Raw genomic sequence first — 10,933 nt, 5'->3', positions numbered from 1 at the left:
AACTCCAATCTCCCCACTGCATGCAGGGCCACTGAGCTCCACATTGATACCAGCCCAGGCTGGATCATCTCCCTGCCAAGCTGCGCTGAAACACCGGGCTTTGGAGGCTGCCCCCACGTGCAGAGTTTGTGTTGACTGGAACAGCAGCTGAGCGCAGCACATTTGTATTCCAGTGACAGCCTCAGCCTTGTGGTCCAACACAAAGGCCTCAGTGTGAAGGACCCCCCTCCAGCCCCCCCGCTGTCCCCAGGCCAGCTCCTCCCCTCAGCTGCCTCCAAACAGAGCACAGAACAGAGTCGGGGAAAAAAAGCCTTTAAAAAGAGACTCACTGGTGCACAAGTGAAGGGTGTGATGGTTTCTTTCAGGGCGGAAGGAGGTGGTGTGCAGCCACAGGTTTCCATCCTGCCTCGTGGGGAGCAGCCCTGTGCTACAGCAACCCTGAGCAGAGCAGGGGGAGCTGCCTGCACCCTGTGGGACCTTCTGCCCTTCCTGAGAAGTGATGGCATCGCTGTGGGTGAGAGCTCGGAAGCTGTTCATGAAGAGTCGTTCTTCAGGTAAGGAACGTCTTTTCTGCATCTATTCATGTTATCACAGCACGGCCTGCATCACAAAGGCCCACAGTGCTCACCCAGCTCCAACCCCCTGCTGTGTGCAGGGTCACCAACCAGCAGCCCAGGCTGCCCAGAGCCACATCCAGCCTGGCCTTGAATGCCTGCAGGGATGGGGCATCCACAGCCTCCTTGGGCAACCTGTTCCAGTGCGTCACCACCCTCTGGGGGAAAAACTTCCTCCTCAGATCCAACCTGAACCTCCCCTGTCTCCGTTTCAAACCATTCCCCCTTGTCCTATCACTGCCCACCCTCACAAACAGCCATTCCCCTCCTGTTTATTCGCTCCCTTCAAGTACTGGATGCCCACACTGAGGTCTCCCTGCAGCCTTCCCTTCTCCAAGCTGGAACTGTGACCAAACACAACCTGAGCATGGTGCTCACGGTGCTGTGGCACAGAACAGTTCAGTGAGATAAGTGCTGCTCACACCAACAGCCCCGGGAAGCGTCAGGGAAAGGCAATAAGAGACACCACGGGGAGTTCTTCAAAATGGGACATTTTATTTCTGCCTTTTTGGGCTGAGGACTAACACCCCCAGCATGGAGCTGCAGCCTGCCCTGCCCCGCTCTGAGCTGTCACAGGAACGCCAAGTCCGCTTCTGTCTGTTGTCTGTGTGAGGCCCAGACACCCACAGTCCCATTATGCACCACTGGGTCCCTCGCTGACTGCACAGCCCTCCCTGCTGGCACGTTGCTCTGGGCTGGAGAAGCCTTCCTGCCTTCCTGGGGTGGCAGCAGCACTGGGCACATGGTACAGCCCTGCAGTGGCTGCTTGGCCTCATGCAAAGCTCCTTCAGTGCCATCCTTAGCAAGGGAGCAGCTGCAGCTGGTGGGTGAGCCCGGCACCTCGGTGTGCTTAGTCTGGCAGCATCGCAGTGAGGTCTCATGCAGTGTGTGTGTGTTGTGGGCAGAGCAGCTCAGTTCATTTCAGTGCTGTGTGTGCTGTGTGCAGGCCGGGCTGGCAGCTCTGTGTTCTCCCCGTGTATCTCAGCCCGGCTGTGCCGTCCCTACGCCTCCAGGTCGAAGTCGTCCCGCTCCTGGTTGTAGTCCAGCACCTTGACGCGCAGTTTGGAGGCGTCGGCCCAAGTGACGAAGTCCTCCATGGCGCGGGGCACGAGCACGGCGGGGTCGGTGACCAGGTCCGGCCCGACGCGGACGTGTCCCTGCTCCACGAAGGTGACGGCGTGTCGCATGTTCTGCGCCATGCGCAGCTTCAGCAGCACGCAGGGCAGGCGGCGCCGGCAGAACGAGGCGGCGCACACGCGCTCGCACACGGCCAGGGAGCGGCGCGAGCCCACGATCCCCATGGCGTACAGCTTGTGCAGCAGCAGCGCGGAGCTGCGGGAGCGGAACGCGGCGCTGGCCGGGCCCAGGTCCCGCAGACGCCGCGCCAGGGCCCGAATGTCCCGGGCCAGCGCCCGGTACCGCGTATAGTCCTCGCGCCGCCCCACGCGGAACCGCCGCAGCGCCCGCAGCTCCGCCACGTGTCCCGGAGCCGCCTCCCAGCTCACCAGCTCCAGCCGCCGCAGCAGCTTCTGCTCGTGGTACTTGAGCTTCCGCACCATGTTGAGCTGCCGCCCGGATCCACGCGGCGCCTTCCGGGGAGGAGCGACGGGGCACGGCCGGCACCGCCCCCACGGAGCGAGCGACGGGCGGAGCCGGGCCGGGCCGAGCCGGGGTGTTTACACGGCGTTCTGTCCCCAGGTCTGTCGGCGAAGGCAGCCCCGGAGATGGGCAGCGGCGGCGCGGACAGGGGCTACCGGATCCCCGCCGGGAAGGGCCCGCACAACGTGGGCTGCACGGACCTGATGACCGGCAACGCGGCCGAGGTACGGCACCGGGATGAGCCCGATGGACGGCGTGATTGTGTGCAGGGCTGATGTACGCGACCCCAGCTGAGCCTGCATCACATCCCGTCCCGTCCCGTCCCGTCCCGTCTCACCCCATCCCATCCCACCCCATCCCATCCCGGCGGGGCACAGCTCAGGGTCCAGCAGCCCCCAGCCGTGTGTCCCACGGGCCGTCCAGCTGTTGGCCCCATCCCGGCTCCCTCTGCCCGCTGTGCTCGGGACGGTCCCGCTGGGGGCTGGGGGCTGGTGGTGAGGATAAGCTGCTTCAGCTGCAGGACGGAGTGTGAGAGGTGAGATGGTGTCTGCCCAGAGAACAGGGTGTCGGTAGTGCAGGGAGACACCACGATAAGGCAGGAACGGCAGTACCATCTGCTGGGCTTAACTACGAGTTTCTGTTTCATATCCTCTTGCTTTTTCATCTTGCACTGCAGTTTTGCTCTCCAGGCCCGTGAGGTATCACCCAGTCACAGAGATAAGCCGTGGGTTTTGCTCTGCTCCACCTGGCTTCTCTTACAGCACCACAACGGGGCTGGTTTCTCTCTGCAGTCAGCCTTCCCTTAGAGCATTGAGCACAGTTACAATTCCTAGTGATGGCAATGGACCTTTCCCTGTGTTGTTCAGCAGTTGCTCATCAGGGGAAATTCACTGCGACTACCCTGGGGTTGAGTTAATATAATTACCCGTCTGGCTGAAGCTTTGCTGCTTCCTTCACTGCCCTTGTGTCACACGTTGGTGTAAGTTTAGGAAGTTCTTTGCTCTGAGAGTGGTGAGGTGCTGGAACAGCTGCCCAGAGGCTGTGGATGCCCCGTCCATCCCTGGAGCTGTTCAAGGCCAGGTTGGATGGGGCCCTGGGCAGCCTGGGCTGGTATCAATGTGGAGGTTGGTGGCCCTGCCTGTGGTGGGGGGTTGGAGCTTCGTGATCCTTGAGGTCCCTTCCAACCCAACCATGCTGTGATGAAGGTACAGGTGGAGCAGGTGTAAGTCTGACCTTTCATTGCCATACATCAATAAATTACAATCTTCCCTTTGTTTTTTTGCTAATTCCAGGGCAGCTTTTTGCGCCTGTATTATCCATCATGTGACGACACAGAGATTGAAGAGACGCCGTGGATTCCGGACAAAGAGTACTACCAGGGGCTGTGTGACTTCCTCAACATGTACCGGGCTGTGGGGGAAAGGCTTTTCCAATACTATGTTGGTAAGAGCGGGTTTGGTCCCCCAGGTGTGTGCAGAATCAGACTGATGCTCAGATGGCCACTCTGAAACCTGCAGCCTTCGGGTTACTGAGCTATCTCCTACAGAGCGGGTCTGTAGGTCTCTCATCTCAGTAATAATGACACGTGCTTCTGTTTTCATGTAGGTTCAGTGACCTGTCCTGCAAAATCTAACGCTGCTTTTAAGCCAGGAGAAAAATACCCACTGCTCGTTTTCTCCCATGGACTGGGAGCTTTCAGGTAACTGCAGCTCGTGGGCAAACTCTCTTTGTTGTCCACAGTAATGTCAGCATCCAGGAATGGTGCTGAGTGGGTCTCAGGGTGGGGCGAGATCCCTGTGGGGCTGAACATGATGCAAAGAATGGGGTGCTGTATATCACTATGCTTCCATTGAAATCAAGGCCTGTAAATGAGGCAGGGTTGGCTTCTTAGTTTGTTTCCCTGTTAAGTTCTGAAGTCAAAGAGCAGTGAGGTGCTGGAGCAGCTGCCCAGGGAGTCTATGGATGCCCCGTCCATCCCTGGAGGTGTTCAGGGCCAGGTTGGATGGGGCCCTGGGCAGCCTGGGCTGGTATTAAATGGGGAGGTTGGTGGCCCTGCCTGTGGTGGGGGGTTGGAGCTTCATGATCCTTGAGGATCCAGGATCCAACCCAGGCCATTCTGTGATTGTATATTAGAGGTGTAGGTATTTACTGAGCCATAAGGATGTTGTGAAGATGAGCTGCAACTAAAAGCAAAAAAGCACCAAAAATCACCCTTTGGGGACTGGGATACACAGCCTGCCCTGCTGGCTGAAACAGGCACAATAGAGTGGGGCACAGTGAGTGTTTAAGGAGCCGTGTAACCAAACATTGTGTACCTGTGGTCACCAGAGTGTCTTTGGATTGCAGGACCATCTACTCCGCTATCTGCATAGAGATGGCTTCTCAAGGCTTTCTAGTGGCAGCTGTGGAGCACAGGTGTGTGTACTGCATGTTACTGAGCTGTGCTGGGAAGGAACTTTCTCATAACAGAATGCTTCTTGTTGTGTAGGAGAACTCGCTTTTATAAGAGCAACTAACATCTCAGCTTCAGCTTCCCGCTCATCCAGCTCTGTTCCCACCTGGCTGTACAAAGGGACATTAATTTGGAGGCTTTAAGTGGAATTGTTATGGGTGGTTATCGTTTGTCACTCTTTATCATGCTCTTTTTTGCTGTTAGGACCCACAGGACATAACGGTGATGGGATTTTTGGTGGGGTTACTCTGTTGTTTGCAAGGTCTTGTCTGCACTCAGTGGGGCTGGGAGCTCTGATCTCTTGAGACAGGTCAAAACTAAGGCTTTGTTGGACTTTTTCCCAAGCCAAATGGAATACAACGTCAAAATAACCTTGTGCTGCTATTTCAGAGATGAATCGGCTTCAGCAACGTATTTCTGTAAGAAGAAGGGTGATTCTGAGCCAGAGGAGGAGGCTGCGTCAGGTGTGGAGAAGGAGTGGATCTACTACAGGAAGCTCAGGGCAGGGGAGGAGGAGCGCTGTCTGCGGCACCAGCAGGTACAGCTCTTGTTTATTGCTGGATAGCGAGATGAATCATGTCTGCTTTAAGGGGGTTGTTTGCTTTGTCACCTTCAACACACTTAACGTGGTTTATAGCAATGTAAACAATGCAACTTCCTGATGATAAGCAGCATCCCTGCTGGATGCCATGCAGCCATAGCGATAAGCTCTTCCAAGCACTGAGCCGACCTTTAAAAGGTGGGAGTGTTTTCTTCCACGCATTGTAGACTCAACCAGAGAACTGTTTATCTCACTGGGCCAAATGGGCAGCGGTACAAGCCTGCTTTCCTGTGTGCTTAACAACATCCTCCTAAATGAAGCTAAATATATCACGTTGGAGCTCGTACATCAGCTGCAGGAGCTGTTGCCTGTGTATTTCACTAATCAGGAGGTCAGGAGATTGAGATTTACTTGTAACTCTGATGCACAGACACATTGCTGCCTGGCTGCACTCAGTTCTCAAAGATTCTGCTGCTCTTTGGTTTGTCCTGAAGTTTCTCTTGTACCAAAATCCCAGAACCCCAAACCACTTCTCATACTGAGCACCGAAAGCCTGTATTTGCAACAGCTTTAATATGTTTTTCAACAGTGTGTATGCACTGAAAATGGGAAGGGCTTCTAGGCTGCTTCCTGTTCTGGGTATATCCAGCATAAAGGCAGCTTCACAGCTATTGAGATGTGGCAAAGTGATGCAATGGTGTCTGCTTACCAAAGTGAGCATGAGGAAGAGGCACAAGTCAGCCCTCCTGGTGGTTGTGTAATGTAACCTCTGCACATCCCTGCACCTCTTCTGTGAGCAGGGAGGCACTGCAGGGGTTGCAGGTTTTTGGCCTGTGCTATAGGGACAGATTGCTGTGTGTGTGCAGGATCTACATAAGAGCTTCAGCACTTTGGGGCCTCCAAAATCCAGATTTCACATTGAAAAGTTTTGCTCAGGCTTTGGTTTCACACAGCTGCTGTGCAGTTTGTAAGTGCTGTCTGTATCAGCCACTCAGGTACAATGCTGTGTACAGAGGGCCAGCAAAGCCAGCAGATATCCTATAACTCCCAGTTCATCCCTATGTTCTGCTCCTGCTCTGTCCCCAGGTACTGCAGAGAGCACAGGAGTGCATCAAAGCGCTCGACCTCATTCTTAAAATCAATTCAGGAGAGGACGTGATGAATGTGCTGAACTCAGGCTTTGACTGGAACCACCTGAAGGTGAGTGAGAGCTGCTGGCTCCCTTCTGCTAAACTCCCAGTAACGCTTCTGGTTTCCCTCTGCCATTTCTAAACTGCTTGTAAACTCTTCCGAATGCCTCACTGTAGACCTATGAACGTGTTCTCAGGTCATCTGTATAGCAATGGAGCTGAAACTGTGCTCTTCCAGCTTCATTAGGATCTGTTGCCTGAAAAACTTCTTCAGGTTGAGAAAAACAAGGTGTCTCTGACAGCAGCTGGCTTTCTTTTGGCAGGATTCTGTTGATACTAGCAGAATAGCTGTGATGGGACACTCTTTTGGTGGTGCTACAGTTATTGAGAGTCTCAGCAAAGAAATTAGATTTAGGTAAGTATGTAAAACAAGGAAAGGGACACTTGGCACCTGAGCAGAGCACCTTGCTTAAGGTCCCACTAACTGGCTCTTGAAGAACAGCTGCTTGGCACATCTCTTTTTGTCAGCTCATGCTTCGTTCAGTGTTGGGCTTGTGGTGGAACTTAATAGCTCAGTGATAGTTGGTTGTGATACCCTGAGAGCTGGCAGACCAGCAAACACAATTCTGACTGGATCCTCTTCCCTCACGGTAGAAACACGCTGCTACAAAATGAATCAATTCTGTTTACCTATTCAGTACCTTCAGATTTTCCCCACACCGGCTGCAAATCAAAGCACCCCTACAAAGCTGTGGAGCTGTGATATCACCCAGATGTTGTTTCTGGCAGGTGCGGCATTGCCCTGGATGCATGGATGCTGCCAGTGGGCGATGACACTTACCAAAGCAGTGTGCAGCAACCACTGCTCTTCATCAACTCGGAGAAATTCCAGTGGGCTTCCAATGTCTTAAAGATGAAGGAGCTCAGCTCCAACGATACCAACAAGAAAATGATCACCATCAAGTAAGTGCCGTGGATCTGCCATTTCTAAAGCCTAAGACGAGTCTTTGTTTTCAAAAATTATTCTCATGTTGGAGCTATTCAGTTGCATGTGGCTGCAGGAAAGAGTGACATCCCTACTTCCTGAAGGCTACACATTTATATTAAGGGGGGACAGCAGGGACAGGGATATGATTGTGCCTCTCTGCTCTGCCCTCGTGAGGCCCCATCTGCAGTGCTGCGTCCAGGTGTGGGGACCCCAATACAAGAAGGACAGGGAGCTGTTGGAGAGGGCCCAGAGGAGGACACAAAGATGCTCAGAGGCTGCAGCACCTCCCCTACAAAGACAGGCTGAGGGAGCTGGGCTTGTTCAGCATGGAGAAGAGAAGGCTGCGGGGTGACCTCAGTGCAGCCTGCCAGGACCTGAAGGGAGCCTACAGACAGGAGAGGAGTCAGCTCTATGGAAGTGCAGATAACAGCAGGACAAGGGGAAATGGTTTGGAGTTGAAGGAGGGAAGATTGAGGCTGGATGTCAGGGGAAGTTCTTTACTGTGAGAGTGGTGAGGTGCTGGAACAGCTGCCCAGAGAGGCTGTGGATGCCCCGTCCATCCCTGGAGCTGTTCAAGGCCAGGTTGGATGGGGCCCTGGGCAGCCTGGGCTGGTATCAATGTGGAGGTTGGTGGCCCTGCCTGTGGTGGGGGGTTGGAGCTTCATGATGCTTGAGGACCCTTCCAGCCCAACCATGCTGTGAAATTAGACAGCAACATTTCTTGTGTAGTGGGACAGCAACCTTCCCAAAGCATTCAGTCTCCTTCATATGCTCCAAGGCTCCCTTTGGCTCAGGTTTTGCTCTGCGCTTCACACATCTGTATTTTAACATTTTAAACAGCCTTTCAGGGGCAGTTGTAAAAGCACCACATAAAGGTGATCAGACACCTGTGTAACCCACCCATCCTCACATCATCTGAAAGCTTTGCCAAATCTACAGCAGCTTGCTGTTGTGGTTGTATTGACTTAAAAGTAAGCACATAGAAAACTGCCTCCTTTTAGTTGAGTGGAAATGGCCTCAAGTTGTGCCAGGGGAGGTTATGTTGGATATCAGGAAGAACTTCTGTACAGAAAGGGCTGTTCAGCACTGGGATGGGCTGCCCAGGGAGGTGGTTGAGTCCCCATCCCTGATGTGTTTAACAACCCTTTGGATGTGGTGCTCAGGGCCGGGATTGAGCGGAGGGCTGTTAGTTAGGGTAGGATGGTTGGGTTGGGGTTGGACTCGATGATCTTGAAGGTCTTTTCCAACCTGAACCATTCTATGATTCTTACAGATCTACTGATCATTTCTCTTTGCAGGGGATCGGTACATCAAAGCTTTCCTGATTTTACTTTTGTGAGCGGAGAAATCATTGGAAAGTTTTTCAAGTTAAAGGGAGAAATCGATCCAAATGAAGCTATTGATATATGCAATCACGCTTCATTAGCCTTCCTGCAGAAACATCTGAGTAAGTGTCATTTTATATCAAAGTACATTTGCATTTCAGTACCCTCGTGCTGGTGTGCACAACTGCATCCCCTACTTTCCCAAACTGGACAAGGGGGAATGGTTTGAAACTGAGACAGGGCAGGTTCAGGTTGGATCTGAGGAGGAAGTTTTTCCCCCAGAGGGTGGTGACGCACTGGCACAGGTTGCCCAAGGAGGCTGTGGATGCCCCATCCCTGCAGGCATTCAAGGCCAGGCTGGATGTGGCTCTGGGCAGCCTGGGCTGCTGGTTGGTGACCCTGCACACAGCAGGGGGTTGGGGCTGGATGAGCACTGTGGGCCTTTGTGACACAGGCCGTTCTGTGATTCATCTCTTCTATGTCATTTTTTAGTATAGTGTTACAAAATACCTACATAACTCACTACCATTTGGGTTTTCTTTCCCCCATTTTACAGGTCTTCAGAGAGATTTTGATAAGTGGGATTCACTTGTGGATGGCATAGGACCCAATGTTATTTCTGGTACCAATATCGACTTATCTCCGACTGAGTAAGGAATACAAGAAAGTACTTCAAGGGCCCCATTCATCAGGACACCAACACTGGCCACCTATTGCTTGGAGCTGAGATAGCACTGCCTCCTACACAGCTTTTGGGGTGTGAAACAACCAAAACAATCACAATGGAGAGAAACTTAAAGTTCAGAGGAGCTGGTGGGGTTCTCTAATTTACTGCTTTGCAGGCAGCTGATAGGAGGAATCACTTGATGGTAATTTAAACATTTCTGACCTAAAATCAACTTTACAGGGATAAATTAAGCTCCAAGGAATTCAACTACCCAGTTCTGTCAGTCTGCAGCACCCAGCACATTTGGGGATTGTTTTGCCCTGTAAGAAAGAGCTCCTTTGATTTATTAAACTACAGAAGAGTATTTCAGCTCTGCTCCAGGATCAGCTGGGGCTGGGACAGACTTCACTCCATGAAGATGCCACTGGAAGAAGCTCTTCTAAATTGGCATTTAAATGAATGTCCCAGTAAAAGCTACATGAAATAGTGTAGGGTAACTGCCAAAGGAAGAGTTGGATCTGACAGAGCCTCCCCTGTGAGCTGACCCCTTTTCGTGTTCACACTGCAGTGCTCAGAGGTGGTTTCCACTCCAAAAGCTGCTAAAAAGGTCACTCAGAGCAAGTGTAGTTTCCTGAGGCAGAGCTTCACAGCAGGGCCTCCCCCATCAATCCCTGTCTCACCATCACTAGTAGTGCTGCTGATTAAACTGTGCATCTGTTCCACCACTGCTACCCACTCCCTTTAAAGAGGGGCACACAAGCAGTGGTTGATTGCAGTGATGTCTCAGATACCCTCCACGTACTCATCTTTGTTCAGGTGCTGGCACTGCTGTCTGTAGGTGCCAGCAGACACTGGGGGCTGTGAAAGGCCAAATGCAGCTCTGCTTTCCAGAGCAAAACTGCCTGGAGCTGCTACAAGGAAGGACTTGTAGAGGAGAACTACTTCTGACTGTAACCTGTTTGTTCCAAACTAAGGGTGCAAACAAGATGCAACTGGAGCAGTTAACACTAATTAAGTATTTTACATAGATCTGATCTTAATGTGAGATTGCAATGACAGCTGCAGTCTGCTTTTCAAGTATTAAATTCTTTACAGCCTACTATTGTGTCTCGTTTCTACTAAGAGCATCGACATGCAGGTGTTTCTCTTACTGGGCCAGCACTAATACTTGAGATCTCCTGTAACACTCAGCAACATTACAACATGAGACCTGGCATTTCTAAGGCACTGTGGCAGCCTCCAAAGAGACAGAACCTGTGCTATAGAGAAGCATGGCACAGGACTATAAAGAGAAACCCCTTTCCAAACCATTACAAAGATGAAACACATGGTGAGCTGCAGCTGGATGTAGAAGTCCTTCCCACACTGTATGGAACAGCAGCAGAACCATTCTGCTGGGTCATCACATTTAGAGGAAAGGCTTCATCCTTAGTGCCATGAAGGCTGTGCTAAGAGCCCAAGTTCTGTTTTGTACCAATGGTGCAGTGGTTCAAAACGCTCAGCATGGCTCACAACGTTCTATAGAACTACCTGGGGGTCAAAGCAGAACCATTAACTGCAGGACATGCAAAGCTGCATCTGACTGTGGTACAGGTGAGTGAGTACCCTCTGTGTGCA

The 10,933-nt window shown here is 52.3% G+C and overlaps 2 protein-coding genes across 2 annotated transcripts; one reads left to right on the top strand and one right to left on the bottom strand.

Annotated features, from left to right (window-relative positions):
* The first annotated feature begins 386 nt into the window (after positions 1–386).
* On the top strand, positions 387–10,415 carry PLA2G7 (phospholipase A2 group VII). The gene is made up of 11 exons (XM_032443580.1): positions 387–554; positions 2,313–2,437; positions 3,506–3,656; positions 3,819–3,912; positions 4,560–4,628; positions 5,056–5,203; positions 6,293–6,406; positions 6,660–6,751; positions 7,126–7,299; positions 8,623–8,771; positions 9,206–10,415. Exons 1-11 carry the CDS (start codon positions 500–502, stop codon positions 9,301–9,303), a joined length of 1,269 nt encoding a protein of 422 aa, XP_032299471.1. The 5' UTR covers positions 387–499; the 3' UTR covers positions 9,304–10,415.
* IMP3 (IMP U3 small nucleolar ribonucleoprotein 3) lies at positions 1,089–2,221 on the bottom strand. Its single transcript, XM_015859934.2, has one exon. It carries the CDS (start codon positions 2,171–2,173, stop codon positions 1,616–1,618), a length of 558 nt encoding a protein of 185 aa, XP_015715420.1. The 5' UTR covers positions 2,174–2,221; the 3' UTR covers positions 1,089–1,615.
* Positions 10,416–10,933: the final 518 nt, after the last annotated feature.

This window comes from Coturnix japonica, chromosome 3 (genome assembly GCF_001577835.2).
Source record: "Coturnix japonica isolate 7356 chromosome 3, Coturnix japonica 2.1, whole genome shotgun sequence".
NCBI lineage: Eukaryota > Metazoa > Chordata > Aves > Galliformes > Phasianidae > Coturnix > Coturnix japonica.
This window is presented reverse-complemented; position numbering and strand designations above follow the sequence as displayed.

Coding starts and splice junctions, on each gene's coding strand:
- PLA2G7 (XM_032443580.1), top strand. CDS start 500: ATGGCATCGCTGTGGGTGAGAGCTCGGAAGCTGTTCATGAAGAGTCGT. Junction 4,629..5,055: donor GTGGCAGCTGTGGAGCACAG/GTGTGTGTACTG, acceptor CTGCTATTTCAG/AGATGAATCGGCTTCAGCAA. Junction 6,752..7,125: donor AGCAAAGAAATTAGATTTAG/GTAAGTATGTAA, acceptor TGTTTCTGGCAG/GTGCGGCATTGCCCTGGATG.
- IMP3 (XM_015859934.2), bottom strand. CDS start 2,173: ATGGTGCGGAAGCTCAAGTACCACGAGCAGAAGCTGCTGCGGCGGCTG.